General features: G+C 41.4%; 1 protein-coding gene across 5 annotated transcripts in view; it reads right to left on the bottom strand.

Moving 5' to 3' along the window:
* Window positions 1-464: 464 nt before the first annotated feature.
* The window catches only part of grm5b (glutamate receptor, metabotropic 5b), a 93893-nt gene continuing 72269 nt past the window's right edge, over window positions 465-22088 (bottom strand). For 4 of the 5 annotated variants that reach the window (XM_039826185.1, XM_039826166.1, XM_039826176.1 and 1 more), the window contains 11 exons: window positions 21457-21578; window positions 20605-20729; window positions 19662-19830; window positions 17354-17480; window positions 12548-12665; window positions 12129-12315; window positions 10079-10237; window positions 9629-9754; window positions 8932-9114; window positions 7780-7946; window positions 3828-4914 (listed from right to left, as the gene is read on the bottom strand). In XM_039826185.1, coding sequence (XP_039682119.1) covers window positions 3828-4914; window positions 7780-7946; window positions 8932-9114; window positions 9629-9754; window positions 10079-10237; window positions 12129-12315; window positions 12548-12665; window positions 17354-17480; window positions 19662-19830; window positions 20605-20729; window positions 21457-21578 — 2570 coding nt within the window. Of the gene's footprint in view, window positions 4915-7779; window positions 7947-8931; window positions 9115-9628; window positions 9755-10078; window positions 10238-12128; window positions 12316-12547; window positions 12666-17353; window positions 17481-19661; window positions 19831-20604; window positions 20730-21456; window positions 21579-22088 lie in introns of all 5 variants that reach the window. The other variant, XM_039826197.1, reaches the window with a different exon arrangement.

Here is a 22088-nt window from a genome sequence, read left to right as displayed (position 1 = left end):
AAAATCCTTTTTAATGACTACTTGATTTTAAAGGTCCCATGGCATGACAATTTCACTTTATGAGTTTTTTTAACATTAATATGAGTTCCCCAAGCCTGCCTATGGTCCCCCAGTGGCTTGAAATGGAGATAGGTGTAAACCAAGCCCTGGGTATCCTGCTCTGCTTTTGAGAAAATGAAAACTCAGATGGGCCGATCTGGAATCTCCTCCTTATGAGATCATAAGGAGCAAGGTTACTTCCCCTTTCTCTGCTTTGCCCGCCCAGAGAATTTGGCCCACCCATGAGAGAGAGACATCATGGCTTTCAAACGAGCAAAGTGGCAGTTGGTCAAGGACACCCCTCTTTCCTCCTCAATAGCTACAGACACAGAAATGGCACATACTAAGGAAAGCTCATTGTGGGACTGGCTCTAGTGGCTGTAATTCTGCACCAAGGCTGAATTTCGGGAAAGAGACTTCAGATACAGTATTAGGGGACCACTAAGGCCTAAATAAAAGCATCCAAAGAGTCATGGGACCTTTAATATAATCTGATGTCACAGAACCGAGCCCTTAAAGAGAATAAAAGACAGCAGTAGATGAAAGCATTTTTCTTTTTCTGCAGAGGTAGCACACAACTGTCGAGCCTCACCCAGGGGGGCTGAGAACATGCAGCTGAAGTGCTGAAGCAAGCTCCCAGTTCCTCTCTCAGCATGTTTTAAACACTGTCAGTGACAACAGCACACAAAACAACCTCTCCCCGATAACATCTCAGCAACAACACTGGTTCATTGTCTGACAACAGGTCAGGGCCTCGATTATTAAAATTAGATGAGTAGATGTAGAGGTAATGATACACAGACAGCACTTTGAGACAGGAACCAATTAAATAAACAATTAGGATCAACAGTTCTCCTTTCATGCTTTTCTCTGTGTACATTAGAACCCTCTCATAAGCAAAAGTCTCAGATGCTGATTGTGCACACCCACTTTTTTCATTTGGGACCCAAGAAGAAGTTTGTCTTGTTGTAGAGACATGATACTGCAACTACTTTGACGACACCAGACCAAGTTTGCGTCTTAATTAACTACAAGGTTGTAACTACAAGCCCGGAGGTGAGAAGATAACACTGCAAAAAATAAGAAAAGTACACCTTCTTGGTTACTAGAAATTACTAAATGTGTCACTCTCATTAAATAAAGAAAAATGTCTACTTATCTACCTGCCATCTTCCTTGCTGAATTGTCAACCAGAGATTACAGGAGGTTGAAAAAGATCAACAATCTAAAAGACTGTTTTAAGAAAGCCATCAGATGTGCACCTTCTATACGTATGGATAATATTGCTTTTACACTGGAAAATGTGGAGTATTTATGTAGAAAATATCCAAAACAAAGCTAGTAAGCTAGACCCTCCCTAACCCCTTTGGCACAATAATCATATTAATTATTATTATATTGTTGAATTACAAGACATTTGAATAGCAATGGTCACTCACACATTCAGAGTAATAACACAGTTTCTTAGTCGTAACACATATTGGTACTGTATGATGTTATAACATAGTTCAAAAACATTTTTTTTCTTCTATTTTTTCACCTTTGTTGATATGTAATAAATTTACTTTCATCTGAAACAAAACAGAACTGTCTTTGCATGCCCTTATTATTTACAGAATCCCTTTGTCTGAGTTTGTTCTTGCTGGCTACTATAGAGCACAAATACTACACTCACAAGGAGAAATCAGACACTGGACTGCATCTGCATCAGTCAGCTGCAGAAAACATGGAGATCATGATGGACAATAATACACAGGCAACATTTTAAAGTGATGTACTGATTTGATTTGTTGTGATACCAAAAGTCTAATTATCTTTAATTAAGTCAGATATACTAATCCATGTCGTTGCTGCATTCCTCGAACAGTATCGCGTTTTCCTCGGTGGAGAAAGCTGTCACAAAGCCAGGGCCCACTTTCTCAAAAGCATCTTAGTGAATGCATTCATTGGCACATTTTACATCCCAGTACTACTCTGGGTAATCACAAGTTCTTTTTTAGTAAGTGTTGGCACATGTGAATACAATATATTCCATTTAAAGGCATACATTTTCAACCCAAAATTTAAATTGCCAAATTAGATTAGAATAGTTTTGCAGTCTTTTGCAAGTTCTGTTTACCCATATACACAGACATTTACGATTAGAATATTAAGATGTATAAACATCTCATATTGATATTGCAATGATATACTACTATTGCCGAATACCTTTTGAAAAACAATGTGATTACCACTTGGATTGCGTTTACTCACATTTTTCCAAATCCAGGAATTATGACATTTGGGATTAGTCTCATGAGGCCTTATTTCAAAGCAACAGATTGACATTTTGGCAATTCACTGATTTGCTTTCTTGCTGAGAGTGAGACGAGAAGATCGATACCACTCTCGTGTCTGTCTATTCAATAGGGACCTCTTTTGTTGTTCTGCCCCTCTTTGTCTGAAAAGAGTGGAGAAGTTCATAAAGATATTTTTACCTGTTCAACAGATGACCCTGGTAAAAGTTCTCCCAGCTTGAATATATCAATCTGTGCCCACTAACATAAGAGATGATTGTGATAATGATTAATCCGAATTAAAGCATTGTCTTTGAGGAAACTTCATGAGTGAGATCCAGCTGAGCCTTACATTATGCTTTGTCAAATGTACACAATACACAATAAGCTTTGAGATTTTTGCCAATAATCCACCTGAACACGATTTTAATGACTAAGATGTTTATGGTACAACAAGGCCTGGTCTTGTCAATCCCTCCTCTCCCTCTTTCTCGAATCACAGATAGAGAGGTACAAAAGGTTTGGTCCCAACTGCTTTAGGAATCATGTAGAAAATGTACATTCAAACTTCTGAAGAAAACAAACTGGAAGAGTAGAAAATACTGACATACTGGCAGGATCAAAGAAAGCAGCGAGAGAAAGAGGGACTGAGGAAAAGAAAGCTATGTAGAGGGAATAGATTGTAGAGCTGAATGAATAAAAAGATAACTTTGAGTTCTTCATTGTAACATACAGTCTGGTATGTTAGTTAGCACAATGCACCTTTTTTCAGAAGCATGTTGGATTTTATCACCAAAGAAAAAAATCCATAAGCTCTCTCGTATTTACAGTGTTTTTCCCTTTGTATTTTTGTGTGTGCTCATGCCTTTGTGTGTGTGTCAAATAAATATGTGCCCTTTGATAGCCTTTGTTTAGTCAGTACAGGCTTTAGGAGTCTGACCTCATCAATACTCTTTGCTGTCATGTTGCCATTACATCTCATTTACTAAGGTACAGCACACACACACACACACACACACACACACACACACACACACACACACACACACACACACACACACACACACACACACACACACACACACACACACACACTCTAATTAGTTGATAGCCAATGTTACGTTAAGGCCACTACCCAAACCTAAATCATACGTAGCTCTAGATCTTCGAGAAAGATTTCTGATTTAACAGACACCAAAACAACATAGTGGCCCTTTTAGCAGTTCTTCCCGCCCCACTCGTAAGAAACTGCACTAAGAAAATACAACGTGGGCAAGCTTCTTATACTTGCATCTCACTGCAAACATGTAAACACAAACACAGCAGCAGACTGTCGCAACTTGGTGTCTTCACCAACCAGCCCTCCATGACTCCTTACTTCAGGGTTTTACTCCTCGTAGGGTGGAATGGATTTCAGCATTTCCATCCTCCCATACTCTTCACTCATTTTGACCGTGCTGTTTATGAGCGCTCCTCTTCACTTCTGTGTTTTCTTTACTTGTCATCTCTGCCTCACAGTGAGGATGAACTCTGGCTGTAGTTTCTGAGTGTCAGGCTGCTGTACCTAGGTGAAGGGGGAGAGGGGGGAGGATGGGATGGGACTGGGGGAAGACACAGATCCGTCTCTGAGATAGGTGAGCTACTACTAGATGCCAAGGAATCGCGGAAAGGCGACGGCGGAGTCAAAGCAATAAGCTCCTCTTCCAACTCCCCCCTCAGAGGGGAGTTGGTGAGGCAGGTGATCAGGCCTCCTCGCATGGGGGAGAGCGAGGGGGAGATCTGGGCGTGAGGAGGCGGCAGGGGGTAAGGTGAATGAGGAATAGGGTGCGCAAGACAGCCACTCCGGCCCCCGAAGCTGGACTCGACAGGTGGGAGGGGCTGGACGTCAGCGTAGGTGGTGAGGGTCGGCGGCATCGGGATCTCACGGGGCAAAAGATATGGGTCAACGGGGTGAGGAGGAGGAGGCGTGTGTTTGTGTGTGTGCGAGTGCGTTGGAGAGGATGACAACATCATGCTGTTGAGCTCGGAGATGTTGGCGGTGAAGCGGTTTACCACGCAGCTGATCTGATCCATCAGTGAACTCTGGGCCTTCCCAGGGTGATCGTCCACAACAACTAAACGGCCGTCATTCCCCACTACCAGTGAGCCGCTGCTGGTAGGACCGCAACTGCTGCTGCTGCCGCCACTGCTGCCGCTGCAAACGCTGCTTGGGTAGTTTGGAATACCAGTCATCGGGGGCTCCTCCCCTACACCTGCCCCAAGCCTCTGGCTGACCGTGCTGATTGGTGAGGGTGTCTGCGGCCGGTATGTGATCGAGTAGCGCTCCTCTGCTTCAGAGAGCTCATATAGGGTCTTGTCTGTGCCAGAGTCAGGATGAATGGACAGGGAGGACATGGAGGGGAGGGAGGGCAGAGGGACATGTGGGGGCAGGTCCCCCCCTCCACAGTAACGCTCCTCCAAGGTTTTGGAGAAGGGCTTGATGACGGCAGTCTGATTGTTCTCCTTCTTCTTGATGTGGAAGGACAGCCGTTGCCACAGGTGGTTGCCACGTGAACCGCTGCGCTCAGTCTGTGCCCAAGACACTGATTTACCGTTGGAGCTGCAGAGCAGGAAGGAAGTGGAAGGAAAAGAGAGAAAAGAAGGAGAGGGTTGCTTAAAGAGCTTGGAGGTAGAGTTACCTTTCATTGAATTATTTTTTTTTTGTCAGTTTGATGTGGAAAAATACATTTGATTTTGTTTACACAAACTACATTTCTGATAAGAAATTATACAAATGAGAACACACACACACACACACACACACACACACACACACACACACACACACACACACACACACACACACACACACACACACACACACACACACACACACACACACACACACACACACACACACACACAGAGACTTTTATTCCGTAATCAGTTTTTATACAGCAAAAAGGGAATTTTTGATTTTGATGGTTGTATTTAACATGGTGTTTAGTTTGACAACAGGTTGTGTCAATGAGCACTGAACATTGTATTCTAAACATTTCTTTCACTTCAACCAATCGCATCCTCTACTTTCTGTCTGGCAGCTAAATGTGGGCATTATAAACATTATTTACACTTTCCTTTAAATAAAATAGTAGTTTTGTTTAATATTGTACTCAGAGGATTAGATTTTTGTATCACATTACATGACAATCCAAATGTAGATGTAGTGACATTTATTATTATTTTTTTAGATTAGATTAGATTAAACTTTATTGTCATTTAGCAGAGTACAGGTACAGAGCCAATGAAATGCAGTTGACATCCAACCAGAAGTGGAAAAGAAGCATTAAATACCAAAGTGCAGGTTTTCTGACTACAATAACATTAAATTGTTATTAGGAACTTGTAACTTGTAAAATTATACTTTCATACTTCTTTCCCCAATAAATTAATGTATTGTGCTGTTCATTATCATATCAGATCATATCATATTAGCAAATCTGAAAGCACCTGTTAGTAGTCAATTAGCATTATGAGCCAAACCCTTACGGTACAGATCCATTTGACTGTGCAACGCTTTTGTCGCGCCATGCTCCACTCTATTCCTATGGGTGACGTCAAGCGACTACAACGCGCCTGCAAAGCATTCCGGGAAGGCGCCGCTGCATTGGAAAAAATGCTGCGCGTCAAAAAGCTGGCCGATGCCCAGCTTTATGCAAATGAATCTGTTGAACGCGACGCAACTATCCAATAGAATTAGATGAAAATCTTTTAAACTGACCTTTGTCGATCTGAAATGAAGACAGATTCAGAAACTGCACGGCCTATTTCTCGCTTAAAATGTTTTCAGAAACACGTTTCGGTGAACTATTTTTGTAAAATACGAGATCGTATTCTCAACGAGTCGCCATGACACTCTGTTGACATTCTCGAGTAGCCAGACCCACGTCACGCGTTCGTCCAATCAGCTGCTGGTCAGGGGCGTGGAGCATCAACCATGGCTGTATGATGTCGCGACACCACACTTCAGTCGTGTCGGACAAATGGATCTGTACCGTTAATTTACTTTACTGCAACAAAACCAAAAATGGCAAAGACATAACACAAACTGTGCCCATATTAGTTCATATGTATTATCCTAAAAGAGTAATGTAATTTAATATACTAACATATTTAAATTGAGCCTTGAGATCAGTTGGACTTCATATGCGGAGTAATCTTATTACAATTAATTTCCTGTTCTATTTTTTGTGCAGGCAGTATGTTCTTCATTTGTCTTTGTCAGGTTCTCGCTTCCTCTTTCTCCCTCCATCTTACAATTTTCTCCACTTTTCTCTGCGTCACATCAGTCAGAGCAGCCCCCCCCCCCCACACACACTTTTCTTCCTCTCATCCTTTTGTCAGGTTAATTAGTGTGATTTTTTATCTATAGTGGAACTTCTGATTAAACCTCACACCACCGTGGTTGGGGCTGAAAAGAACTCCAATCACCCTGCATGACACACATGCATGCACGCACGCACAAGTCAAATATTTAGTTTTTGTATATATTTTTCCTTTTCCCACCCTGGTCTGCTGGTTTCATGTCTGTGTCTGTTTAGACTACACAATGACAACATCTCAAAGGCATCAGCTTCCAGCCCTGCACTGAGGAAATAGACAGCCCTGCCAATTACCACCACCCACAGGGGAAGATAGGACCAAAAGAGATGGAGAGGGGAAGAGAGGAATAAAAGGAACGAAGATGGAAGCACTCATGACATTTCTTATAAGAACGTGATTGAAATCTTGCTAGCCATGCGGGGTGAGCTGGAGTAACATGCTGACAAACGAAAATGTGCTCGTCTTTTTCCTCCCTTTTCATTCTAGGCAAGCAGCTGTGTGTCACTCCCTTTGTGTCCTTTGATCGGTTCCCTGTCACTGTAGATGGCCTTAAGCTGGGTGTGAAAGCTATTATGTCTCTTTTCGCACTATTCCTTTAGCCTTTTCTTCTCTTTCGTTACTATCACTCCTGCTTTTCATCTCTCTGTCCATTCCCTCCATCCTCTCTCTCTACTCAGATTTCTCTTTCAATTTTCTCCTTACCCTTCCTTCCTCAGTTCACTTCTCCTTCTTTGCCATGTCTCCATTAGGCAATTGTCTGTAGTTCATGTTAGGGTCAGAGGAACAGTCAAGCAGACTCAGGGGAGTTCAGAAAATCAATCTCTCAGAGAGCTCGAACACACACACACACACACACACACACACACACACACACACACACACACACACACACACACACACACACACACACACACACACACACACACACACACACACCAGAAATGGTGCCTTGAACTGTAACTGAAGAGTAACCTGGCCAATGAGCCTCCAGTGTACACACACACACACACACACACACACACACACACAAACACACACACACACACGCACACGCCACGCCACACACACACACACACACACACACACACACACACACACACACCTGAGTGTCTCTCCAGTAGAGCCTCTGCGTTTCCACAGATTAACCAGACTAGAAGAACGGCTGGCGGCTGAGGATGATTTGCCATCGCCCACGTGCATGCGCACCACTGTGCTAGTGGTAAAGGCACTGCGCACGTTGCGCTCTGGTTTGGCTAGAATGATGTACACCTGTCATGAAATAAAACATGACATAACATTTAAAGATAGCAACAAAATAAAGAAGACCACTTATCCACTAATGTTCAAAAAGAGCAAATACCCACTGTGTACACATAACTTTGTCTTTTAATAAATGTTCTTTTTAGAGGAGTGATGAAGGCTGTCACGAGTCATCATGCCTTAGTTTTTAATGTAAAACTAATGAAAAGGCAATTAGCAGAAGAAGCAGCAGCTAATTGCTTTCATTGATTGCAATTGAAAGCACAAACTTTCTTCTTGAAGCTCCACATAAATATCTAGCATCTATTACTGTAGAAGTGGGAGAAAATATATTGTGTGATTGTAATTTTAAATTTGCCTTTTTACTAGGCAGTGCAGGCATTTGGTAAAAATGTTATTTCAAGTTTCTAATAATTTATTTAAACACTTAAGCTGAACACTCACTTTCAATGACATAGTGTTTACTCTGAGTGTTGCCCGTGCATTACCACTCCAATGACAGGGTTACTGTCAAACTGTCGATATGGCCACAAAAAACAAAATACTTTGGGGGGCTTTATCATCAATTTAAGTATTCACACACCATGCCAAATTTCAGTGAACTGCATGCACAACATGAGGACATGTCTCCCAAGCTTTTCGGCATCAGAACACCTCAGCGTGTCTGGTCATAACTTGGACACCCACCACATACAAAAGATGGTGGTAAGTTTACCACATTGTTAAGTCTGTTTCAACAGTGGAAGTTAACTCGTAATGTAGCATGAAGTGTCATTACTGTTGCTATGATTACCTGCACTTTAATATACCTTGTTGACTGATTTAGAATAACCACCACAGTATGTCTGAAGTTTGGACACCTAACAAGCAATCCGACAAAGGTATTTTCTAAGGCTTAAAGCAGAAGCTTAACGTTTAGGGAGACAAGAAATATATAGATAAAAGCAGTGAATGAGTGAAATGTAGAAACTGTGGATTTTAGCTTCAGCCTTACCTTGGGTACAAACATGCAGCACAGCGCCACAGTGGCACTGAGGCTGACACTGAAGCACATGGTGATAATTTTGTAGTTGGAGCCAAAGTAGATGGGTACAAAGGCCAGCCAGATAATACAGGTGGTGTACATGGTAAAGGCAATGTACTTAGCCTCATTGAAATTAGCTGGGACGTTGCGGGTCTTAGAGAGAGAGAGAGAGAGAGAGAGAGAGAGAGAGAGAAAGTTTAAGCAAATATTCATACATTTCTTTACTGTTGATGAATCGTTCTGTGGATTCTGCCTTAAATGAGGAATATGAACAGAAAAAAGGATGGCAGACATTGACTTTTTAGAATGTGTTTGGTTCAATATAATTTCATTAACAGCTGTTGAAAGTAGTAGAGCACCAAACAATAGTTCAATCATTGCTTTTTGCATTGTGTGACTTTTCCTCATATATAGCAGCTTGAAGTAAGACTGTACTAACATGTACTAACAATATTAGACATATGTAGTATGTTCTGCATGTTCCTACAAATAAGAACACATGCCTCCAACAACATGTGTCTTTGGAGCTGTGGATTTGATGCACCCACTAACCGGTGTTTTTGTGACTTCAATTTTGATATTGTCATTTAAATCTGTATCACAGAACAAAACGCCTTTTGGTTTTTAGGTAGTAATACACAACAGTTAAAAACACTTCAGCTAGTACCTTGAAGGCATAGAAGGTGCAGCTGAGGATGAGCAGGCCATTGTATCCCAGCGGGGCAACCACGCCCAGGTTAGTGGTGTTGCAAATGAGGACGACTTGGCGGATGCTAGGGTAGTCATTGATCACCTATAGAGACAAGGGCAATGATAAAAAGCTTGTCATAGCTTTTGTTACAGGCACCATATTTTGTAATACTTTAGTCAAGATTCTAACAGTATGATACATGTTAATCTGCTACTAAATCTACTACTGTATGGGTCAAATGGTCTTAAAAAAATAAGTGATGTAAAAGAAACAGACTCATTGAGATTAAAAGTCTCATTATGAGTTAACTTCTTCTGCTCCTGATTATTTGTTTCTCTCTTTCAAATATGTCTGTTAACCTGTTCTTAAAGCTTTCAACGAGCCACTCTACCACTTACAATAAAAAAACAGACACACAAAGCTTACCGCAGGTGGCTCCATGAGGAAGAGAGCCACAATGATGCCCAGTTGCAGCAGTATGAGGACGAAGGCAATGATGAGCTGAGCACAGGCAGACATGAAGCGAGGTTTCTTTGTACAGATCTTCTTCTTGCTGCCTGCCAGGATCCGAGCAATGCGGTTTGTCTAAGGTCAGATCGCAAACACCATCAGGACCTTTTAATAAAATATATACTGAACATACTATATCTACAGCATATTTTGGCCATCTGTATTTCTACATTTTTGCCATTGTCTGTATACAGACATACTTGTAAGAAATACTTAAAAACTATTGCACACAGGAGTCAAAATTTAGCTCAAGGTAATATCTTATGGTGAGGCAGGGGTAGGATAGGCCTGTGCCCTGGATCTGATTTTATGGTACCCGTATCCTCTTGCTCTAACCATTAAGGAATGGAAGGGATAACAATCTGTAGTATCAGGGGACTATAGCCCCTGTTGTTTCTTTCTAATTAGGTCCACAGTTCTGCTTACACCCACAGCTGTATCCCTACTGCTGACTGACTCTCCAGCATCTGAAGCTTTTCTGTGGCTCTCCTCTACAGACCATTGATGACCAAGGCAGGTTAGCATAGATCTAATGACAGGGGTAATCCAAGTCGTTGGAGGTAATTCCTTTAGCCCTACACATCTCACAAATGCTGCACATTAGGGCTGCATGATATTTTGTTTCATCGTCTACATTGCAATGTGCGCCTGTGCGATAGTCAGATCGCAGACGGCGTCAGTTAAAGTGATGGTTTGAAGTAATTCTCACACTCCTGGGGCCTCTTGACCATGACCTCGAGCCAAACACTCTCAGAAACTTTTTTACCTGGGTCGGAACTGGGAGTAGTTTAGCGTAGCGTTATCAGCTGAATACTAGGTAATGACCCACGCGCTAGTAATGACTTATTCATTAATGCCCGAAATGATACCAAGCGTCTACACTAGTACATATAGGTTATGCACTCATACAACGATGGATTGGAAAGTTTGTAGCGACACCAGAAGTTTATGTAAATAACACTTGCCTCGCTGGCTTCTGCTCTCGCTGTTGTTATTTGCGTAGGTAAGACGATAGGGGTCTACAAATTACAAAACCGAAAAGAGATGCAACAAAAATATGTTTTAATTTTACTTTTTTTTTAAAGTAAGTGCTGTAGTATAACTAGCAGGAGACAAGTAATAATTGAGGTAAGTTTGGAGACATTACCTTATTTAATCATTAAATTAATAAATATTTTTGTTGTATCTCTTTTCGGTGTAGTAATTTGTAGACGGCCCTAAGCACTCGTCTAACTGCAGGCAGCAGCAGCGCAACAGAGAGCAGAAGAGAGCAGGCAAGTGTTCATAAACTTCCAATCCATCGTTTTATGAGTACATAACCTATTTGTACTAGTGTAGAAGTTTGGTATCATTTCGGCATTATTAGTGGGGCCATTTACGAGAACAAACGTGGTCCATTAGCCCCGCGCTAAGCTATTCAGCTGATAACGCCATCTAGCTAACTCTCCCAATGTTAGACCCAGGTGAAAATGCTTCGGAGGGGGGATGTTTGGCTCGAGGTCATGCAAAGGACCCTAGGGTGAAATTACTCCGAACCATCACTTTAACGCTACAACTTTTTTGCTGCTTGAAAGAAAAGGAAACTTTCACCGTTCTCCTTTTACATGATTGTTACCGGCCGACCCTTCCCCTTTAATACAGGTGGCTATGTGGGCAGCGTGTGTATGGGACGTAACGTTAGTCCGACAGGGTTTATTGTTATGGGAAGCGAGGCTCTCCTCATTTCGTTATCACGACTACATTTTCTATGTAGATGCACTCCCCTACAAAATCCCCCAAGTAGTCGAGAATGATTTATTATTTCCAAATAGAGCTATTTATGTCATTTTGTAAAAGTTTGTGTTTTTTCATATTGCAATATATATCCCAGGCAAAGAAATATTGAAATGTCATTTTTTTCCAAAATTGTGCAGCCCTACTGCACGCTACATCTCATACTTATTTCACTACTTAACTCAATCCTTACCTTGGTGACAAGGGCAGAGTAGCTCATGGCAGGTGACAAGCCTATTCCTAGTCGTTGGAGGTAGCAGTGGATGACATGGGGTTTGGTTATGAGGCTGAAGGTACACAGGTACCCTAGGCAGATCCCTGCCAGTATTATGTAGCACAGCTCCCTACTGGAAGATTTCACGACTGGGGTGTCCCGGAACCTGAACACATTACACAACAATTATGTGTAGAAACATGTAAGTGACACACAGACATGCAGAAATACAGTATATATGCAATAATTTAAACACACTCTAAAGGTAAACTGTGATTAAGAAAAGAGTGGAAAGTGCAAAGTGGGTGTGTATAGTATGTATCTCTGTCTAGTTTAGCACTGTTTGCATTATTCTTCTCAGTTCATATATTTTCTGAGACAGATGAGAGATTCATTACCTGATGAAGACTGCAGTGACAAAGAGTGTGAACATTAGACCGAGGCAGGCAAAGACCACAGCAGCAATGGGTTCAGGGTCTCCCCACCGCAGGTACTCCACTGGGATTAGGTCACAGCCTGGGGATAGAGGTATGTGGAGATGCAGTTCTTGAAACAAAATTACAAAAATACTTTTTTATTTGATGTGTGTGAAGCTCAGCAACTAGATAATATAGAGTGACCCATACTTTTGTCTTTATTCATTATCTATATCTACCCTTTTACTTTAAGCTTTAACCCACATCTGACGCAGGTTTAGTCTCAGTGTACAACGCTTTTTCCGGTGACCGACAACCCGTACAGGTTATAGGTGTTGAAATTAATCAAATAATCGATGCATCGGGATGCGGACATGGACGATGCTGCATCGATGCAGTGGCCCACCATAATCGATTATAACCATAGACTGTTAATACATAACGCAATGACGTTGCTCGTTAATTTTCCAGCCGCGGCATAAATATTCAAATGAAAAATAACATTCTCAATAGCCTAACCCGTTTCTCTCACACACACACACACACACACACACACATGCAAAACGGCTGAGCGGAGACACGGAGAGAGTGGAGAGAATCGCAAATCGAGAAGAGGAAAGAAAACACTGAGAAACATCGAGAGACACTAGTTAGCTTGGAGAAGATCTAAGTGGAATAACAAAGCTGAAGAGGTGTAGCTACACTACGGCACTTTTCCTGTTTAACAGCAGTGGTTTAGAACAAACGTTGTGCTAGTGTGCCTGGCTAAAGTTGGAGCTAACTGACTAGCTAAAGTTGGAGCTAACGGCGGAGAGTTGCTGATTCGGAGGATGCTGATTTTGGACCGGAGAGGACGACAGCGTGTTTCACTCATGAAGAGGACTTTGCCGAAGCTGGTGACTGGTTTTCGTGTTTGAGCTGTGTTTCTTGGACTAAAAGCTAACTGTAAGTTGGATTTCTGTGTGTTTGCTTCACTGAAGATAACGTCCTGCTGCACGTCCACATGAGCTACCATCCGGCCTGCAACTTTTCTTTTTTTTTCTTCCTCTCGGCGTGTGTGGGTGGGTAGGTGTGTGTTAACACAGTGGTTTAATAGGGTTTGAGTAAGTTTTACATTGAAACTGCTGTAAGGAGGAATCGTAGCTGGAGTGTTTTAAGTGGAAACTGATAGAGAAACGGGTAAAGGGGTAGTTGTGTGTAATATCATTTGAAGAAATATTGCAGTTAGCATATTTGAAAGGTGTGATTTGTGTTATGTTTTTTTTGTTATTCAATCTAACGGCTAAATATTATTTGTACATTTAAGTTATTGTTCAGTAAACAATACCTTTCTTGTTAAAGAGTTGTCTGGGGTCAGTTATTCCAATACAGCACAATATATTTGCAGGTTAAAAGTAGGGTGGTATATGACTAATCCAAAAAAGGTAAACCTTTGTGGTAGCTACCTTAAAGAAATGAACCCAAACACTTCATCATTCCAGTGTAAAGTTACGTATTGCAGCTTGGGCGAATCGAATCGAAGACCTGATAATTGTAATCGAATTGGGAGATCAGTGAAGATTCACACCTCTAGTACAGGTGTCCAGGTGGGAAAGTCTTAAGTGACTGACCAGCATTGCCTACAGTCAAAGCCTGCATCTTGTGAATGAGTATTTAGTTACCATAAATCTGTAATCAATCCATTATCAAAACACAAATATTGTACCCATTTTTCAGCATGCATGCTTCATCATTCACTATTGCTCATTTAGTGAAAATTTTACCTTCTTCAGACTGCATGCCTTTTGGCCTTGCAGTACATACTTCTCTGTCCACCTTTTTTTTTCTTATCCCTCCATCTGCGTCTCTATAAGCCCCTTTCCAAACATGCACCACAAACCCGACTGAGATGAAAGTGTGAAAATTCACAGCAAGCTAGTGGGCGAGTTGATGACGTTTCATGCAACTCACGCAAAACCGGAAGAAAACAAACATACAAGGGTGAAGGAGGAGGGTGATTTACACAAAGACAGTAAACAAAATGTCTAACTAGAGAGACAACGAGATTCTGGAACATATGTCGATAAGGGACGATACCGAAATCATCAGACAAATTCAAGAACCGCAACAGGCGTCTTCCCTTCTTCTTGTTCCACTGTAATTCAATCTTTGCATCTCTTTCCTGTCACTCTTTTTTTATTTGTAATGCCTCATTCATAACTCTATCCCTCTCCCCTCTAATATACACCTATATAAAATATACACCTTTATCTCTCTTCATCCTCATCCCTCCCACCTTTCTCCCTAATTCTCTTCCTCCCTTCCTCCCTCCATCTCTGTCTTTCTGCTAGGCAAGGGGATAAAGTTTCATTAATTAAAGGGACAGTTCTAATTATAAACTGTTTTAACACTTGCTGAAATTATCCGTCTGGTTGGTCTAGACATACTGTAGCAGCAGGGACACACGTAGACTCTTTCTGTCCCTATGCATCTTCACTTTTTAATCCTCTCTTCTTTCCTTCCTTCCTTCCTTCCTTCCTTCTTTCTTGCCCTTACCATTTCTCTCTCTCACAGACAAACACAAACACCCACAAGCATGCATGCACACACACTTGTTCGCACAATACTGCAAATCGCAGAGAGAGGAAGAGTCATTAAAAAAGACTTAAGTAATTGAATGACTTTGTCTTTAACAGGGTCACTGAAGTTCATCAAATCAGTGAAGTAGTTACGTCAGGGGTATAAACAGCAGCATAATTGCTGAATGGGAGCCAGTGGGACGGAAACAAACAGAAAATAAGTCAGACAGAAACACTGCAGAAGATGTGGCTCACTTGCAGGCTTATATCACCGAAAAGCTTAATCGCCAATTCATATAAAACTGGATCAAATCTATGTAACTCATAATCTAAAACACGGTGAGGTATGGAACATAATGAAGTGTGTGTTAAACAGTATGTGTAAAACATAATAATAATAATAATAATAATAATAATAATCCATCCAATAATGTAATTTAAAGACCATAAATACATAAGTCGAAATGGAGCAGCTTCACAGCAGAATCACAGATCTGAATCACGTTTTGTCCTAATTTTAGGAATAACTTGCGTGTGTAAATGTAACTGCTCAACATCATGGAGGTAGTGCTTTTTTACTACTTAAGCATACCCCCTCTTTAAAAGACAAGGACTACAGTAACTGTTCTGCCTAACAATGAGGGATGAGGCCCACCCACCCGTAAACATTTAAGGCGGGAGGCACTTGCTGAGAATTTAGTTCAAATTAATCCTGCCCACATAAATCAAGATGTTGGGGTTGAAAATCCCAGATCAGTGTTTTCCTCATGGGTTTTCTCAGAGCAGTCAAAAAGCATTGACTAGGTCTGCATTTTAATATGCAATTAGTTCACAGAACCTGCAGGAAATCGTGTTGTGGTTGACCCGAAGACAAACTGATGCATTAAAAGGGAGGGGGACCATTTGGAGGGTTCAGTCGATATAAAGTTTTGAGGAAAACTCCTTCAAACACTCTCAGACTCAAACTGTTGAACTTTGAGGAATCAGTGAAGAAGCTCAAATCCCAAAGCTAATCCTGCCTTTTACTCTCCCTGGCTATTGCTTCTGTCGGAGCCTCTATTCACCTCCATCTCTTTCTCTCTTTCAGACTCACTTTTTCCTTCTCTTTATGTTTCTGAATCACTTTTCTCTTACTTTTTTTCTTGTTTTTGCTCTATTGCGTCGCTAAAAACTGTTCTATTGCTTTCTATGGTTTTCACACCCACTGTACTGTACCTCTGTCCCTGCCAGCTGAGACCTTGCGCTATGTCATATTCCTTCTGCCTCTTTATCTCTCTCTCTCTCTCTTCATCTTTCTTACTCTCTCTTTTGGCCTGAGGGAGAGAGATCAAACTGTCTGCTTGAGGAACAGGGCAATCAGTTTGTTTACACCTCATTATTACTGTTCCATATAGCCCCACTGGGGGACATGCAGTACTTATTGTTGAAATGAGTCACACACACACACACACACACACACACACACACACACACACACACACACACACACACACACACACACACACACACACAAAACACACACAGCAATAGCAGACTACATTCAACATCTCCTTTAATTTTTTATCACCCTCTTTTTTCACTGTCAACTTTCTCTGTCATTTTCTCGCCCGTTTGCTGCCTGTTTTAGTTTAGGATGCTTCTCTCTCTGGCAGTGAAGCTCAATCTGAATTTTCCGCCGTGCTCCATTCATGTTTTAATCATTGAGCTTGGTGAGGAGCTAGCAAGCGGTATAATGAGCAGCTGAAAGCATAACAAGGCAATATTCAACCGCTTTGAACACAATGGAGGAGAAATAAATTAGCATTGCAACTGAAGTGCATTTGCATTGAAAGCTGCTCTTGATGCAAAATAATTAAAACATTGGTGACCATGTTGGTAACAAATTAAAGGGATGAGAGTGGGGGGGGAGGGGGGCGGAGAGGTTGTTTCTCTCCTTCTAATGTACTGTAACTGGCGCAGGACTTCCTGTATAATAATATGCTGGAACCTATACACCCTACACACAAACATGCACACACGTATCAGTGGTCACTGCACGGTTTCCTTCGAGTAGCAGCACTACTACTGCATTGATATTAAAGGATATTCATGCAGGAGCGTGAGCAAATACTGTAGCTTCGTGTGCTCACTGAAGTGCTTCAGTATTTTCTTGGCAAAGTGGAAATGTCTCTGAGATTGCACCTACACGTTATAAACATGCAGCCACATACACAAACATACAGAGACTGACCTGTGAGGTCATCAGTAGGCCAGGAGCCCAGTTCACAGGCTCGGCAGGTGTACTCGTCGAACACAAACTCATTTTCTTTACAGGGAGTGCACGTCCAACAGCAGCTCACCTCACCTTTACGGATGACCTGTAAAGGATAGAGCGCACAATGTCTGTGTGTACCTACTGTATAAAGTTTCCCATACATAGGTTCTACTTGGGCGCCCCGCCCAGGTAGACTGAGCCCCGCCTAAGTAGATAAAATCCGAATTACATATATATATTTTTTCAATCAACGATGCATTTTATACAGCGCACACAGACCAGTGGCCTTCAGCCCCTCCCCCCTCGCGAAGTCTTGCGCTGTGTGCATGACATCGGCAACACTTCACTTCAGGCTCAGAGCCAGTTAGTAGTAGCATGCTGCTGGTGGTCTTACCGTGGGATTAACTGTACTAATAAGCCGTAGAAACACAGCGGCCACACCGCTGTGAACGTCATTTATCAGTCTGGTTGTTCACCCTCTCTGCGGCAGTCTGCTCCACTCCCTATCTTTATAATGGAGCTAACCGGAGCTGACCACTAACTGTTGCTAACCAAGCCCTCAGTTCTCCGTGCCTGTAATATTAATTGTATTTATAGACTCAAGCCCGAATAAAACCCGTCATTTTATTTTATTAACTCAAAGTTGTTTGAATGACAGAAATCTGCTTAGTGAGTGCAAGACAGACCTGTATGATGTTAGTACAAAACGGCGTGCACAGGATCCCCAAAACATGGATTAAAACACTTCATAAAACGAACAATGATCTAACAAAGAAAATTAACAAGAATTTACTCTAGATAATCTTAGTCTTATATGATTTAGGAGTTAGGAGGAGACAGTGTTGAGATTGATAAAAACATAACTTTGTGCATGGATCATAGTATAGTATTAGGTTGTTAATACATATAACATTTGGGCTCCGGGTAAATCAGGTATTTTATCTGCTGAACCATAACATTTGGCAAACAAACCAGATTTAATTGACAAATCACAGCATGGCTACACTTTCCTTTCATTTGATTTAAATTCCACATGCAATTTGTTGTATTTTAACACAATAATGAAAACAATAATGAAAGCAGCAGAAAGGCAGAATTGAGTAAATTTTAATAGCCTGATCTGTTTATTTATCACAATAATATCTTAATCGCGATATTCAACAGCGTTATCGCATATCTTTCTCATATCGTGCAGCCCTAATAACAACTACCCTGTAATTTTGTCAGATCCAGCATAGTATCGCAATATTTTCATCTGTATCTGCATCATCTTTTAGTCTAATTTGTTTAATATGTAAATAGGTATTTATTTCTTAATTATCTGTTAATGTTATGTAGTCATTGTTTTCAATAAATAGTTCATAAACCTTTCTTGACTAGTTTATTACTGAACGCAGCCATCACGCGCCACGCCTTCACATCCTGTGCCACCCACCACCACAAGTAAATTCTCAACCAGACACTGGCCTTTGTGTAGTATGCTTGCAACTCATATGCACCAGCCACTGTATTACGGGGAGCCGTTTTTATTTTTTTCACTCATGAAGCTCAGCACAAATTCCTTCAGGAAGACTTCTATGACTGCAATCACCACTATTTCTCCCTAATTCTATTCAGCTGTTAAGAGGCGTGCACTCTTCAGTAAACCAATCAGAATTGGCCACGAAATCATGATCCAATCACAGAATGACATGTTGCTTTAAATGTCCCTCTCTTGCTATCAGCTGTCTTCTCAGGCAAAAGTGCAACCCTCCTCCTCCCCTTCCACCTCCGGGCTTCGTCAACCATTGCAACTGGAGTCCCTTCTGGCGGACGGGTCCTCCGTTCGACCTCCTGGTTCCCTCTCCGCCATCACCAGTGTCTAGGCTCCATCGGGGGGGGGGGGAAATATGCCTGTTTCTCTGCCCCTTTACATATTTACTATGATGGAGTTTAATCCCCAAAGACTATGTACATTTCATATATCCATGTTCATATCATGCTCATCTATAATAATAAATATTTGCATATCTGCAACGAAGTCTCTCCTGATTGAAATAATTGTGATGCGTCATACACCCATCTTGTTTAGAATTTAACTGGCCTATAAGACATTTTAATTCATCTAAAAGAGGTAGCAAAAATAATGTTTAATTTATTCCACATATTAAAAATTGGCATATATGGTAAAAACAGTTCAGGTGCTGGATTCAAAATATTGCCTGTAAAAACCTTTTTAATGTTTACTAAGTAAATACTTGAAAAATGCCCCGTGTAACCAGACCAACTGTGTGAGTCATCTTACCTTAATCTGTCCTTTGTCACAGGGTTCACTGCAGACTGACTTGATTATGCCATCTCTGTTGGGCCAGATTTCATCATCATCTATCTTCAAGCCTCTGTAGTCCCAACTGCCAACATTAATGTAGTCGTAGTAGTCCTTCCCCATCTTTTTGAAGTTCATTATTTCATACCTGTGTATGAAAGGTACACATACAGTATACATCCAACACGTTAAGGCCGGCTACACACTGGCTGCGTAGCGTGAGCGTGGCGTTTCGGTTGCATGTCAGCTGCGTGTCAGCTGCGTGGATTTTACTATGTCTTTACACACCAGAAACATGTCTGACGCAGCGCTGCTGCTGCTAGCCTTGTCTGTACACATGTAGGTTTCCCATTGATTACTGCACTCAAGCAGTAGTATACTTTATGTTAAACATAAATACATACTGATGTGATTACAGCAAAGACAACATCGGCAGTATTGACGGCAAAATAGGCTACAGAATGTTTCGTTTTGTATTGACAGGTGCAATATTTGAAAATTACATTTATATCTGCATTGATGTCAAAACCTGGAGACGTTCAAACATCAACATGTCATTTATTAATATGTATTTGTGTCAAAATGATACATACACATCCTTTTCCTATTCTATTTAGCCTGGAAATGCTTCCAACACGCTTGCATGTTGCATGAAAAATAGGCGTTGGTTCTATTTCTAGCATGCATGCGTTTTCGGCACGGCTCGAGCCGCCCCGGAGATGTGCAAGGCAGTGTGCAAGTTCTAACCTGTTAACATGGGAGCCAAAATAAAAACCGACACGCCACGCAGCTGACACGCTCACACAACGCAGCCAGTGTGTAGCCGGCCTAACACCCACATGGTCGTGTCATTTGACCACGCAAGCCAAAAGGCCACACAAAAAAGAAATCAATGAAATCTTTCTTGAGTTACAGTGTGTACCTGCCAGGTGAGTCTCCGTTTACGTCAAATAAGATTCCCTCCCCTGACACGCCTGTGAAGTTGGTTTTCATCAAGAAGTCCAGCAGTGTAGCACCATCTATAGGTCGCATGGCATCACACAGTCCCTTAAAATACATGAACAATCATGTCATTTCCAACAATCATATCATAACCCACAGCTTTACAAGGTTTTATAAGTATTTGGTTGTGTCAACAAGTAGAGTAACTTTGGTATTGGTCATCACTGGCCATTTATGTTAATAAAATTCAAAGAACTGAATGCAATGACATATGAACAGTAAAAATATGAATTTACTGTAATTAGTTTTAACTATACTCAAAACATGATTATGTGCAGTTGGACTAACACATAATAATATAAAGATAAACTAAGCAATCAAAACACCAGCAGACGAGGTCAATCATCTCTCCACGTTTCATGAAAAGTGAAATGTGCAGTGTAGTAGGTATTGTTTTTCTATCCCATGACGTCCGATCAACGTTTCACACACAGTGAACAATGCCAAGTTGAATCATCTTATGAAGTTTAGTCAGAATTGAACCCATGTCTGAAATATTACATTACAGTTTACATTCTGCAAGGATGAAATCTTAAGTTATTCCCAAAATGTTACAACTAATATGTGCCAAAATCTCTAAAAGTTAAGCAGCAATGATGCATTTACTTTTGTGCCACCATGGAAACAAGGTCAAGTGTAATATTACAGCAATACCCAGCTGGTACCTTGTTTTTGTCCCACCATTCCCGTTTTCAACCCCTTCATCTCCCTCCTTTATCTCCTTGCTTTGTCCTAGTATGTCCCTCTATTCATCCATCAGAGCAGTACCCACCTGATAGCCTGGGCAGAGTGCCCGTTGCATGTTATGCAGGCCATATGCCATTGAGTAGATGGCATTAATGACAAACCCCATCTTAGTGTCCTGTGCATATTGCTGCCGAAGCGACTCTCTCTCTGCAGTGGTGGGTGGATAGAGTTCGGTGGGGGGGGGTGAAAAAAGAAAGGCAGGTATATCAGAGAAACCATTCATTTTCATTTCTAGCTTTTATTTAACACAGTATGCTCTTTTCCTGACATCAAAGACGACTCTCTTTCCTCTCATTTATTCTCATAGGCCACTTCCCACCTCCACGTCTCATTTCTGTCTGCCTCTTTCTGTGTCCTGTTCATTTCTATTTTATGTCTCATTTCATTAGAATGCATGATACATGACTCCCTTTGATATTCACACACACACACACACACACACACACACACACACACACACACACACACACACACACACACACACTGTTTTGCCTATGAATGGAGGGACTGAAACAGAGAGAGAAAGATGGGGGGAGACGAATACAAAGAAATAAAGGGAAGGTGCACTCACAGCCACAAGGGATATCTGCAGATTTAAACCAGTGCTTGTGTGTGTGTGTGTGTGTGTGTGTGTGTGTGTGTGTGTGTGTGTGTGTG

Source organism: Perca fluviatilis, chromosome 2 (assembly GCF_010015445.1).
Source record: "Perca fluviatilis chromosome 2, GENO_Pfluv_1.0, whole genome shotgun sequence".
NCBI classification, from domain to species: domain Eukaryota; kingdom Metazoa; phylum Chordata; class Actinopteri; order Perciformes; family Percidae; genus Perca; species Perca fluviatilis.
The sequence above is the reverse complement of the archived record's forward strand: the minus strand, read 5'-3'. Positions and strand labels throughout refer to the sequence as shown.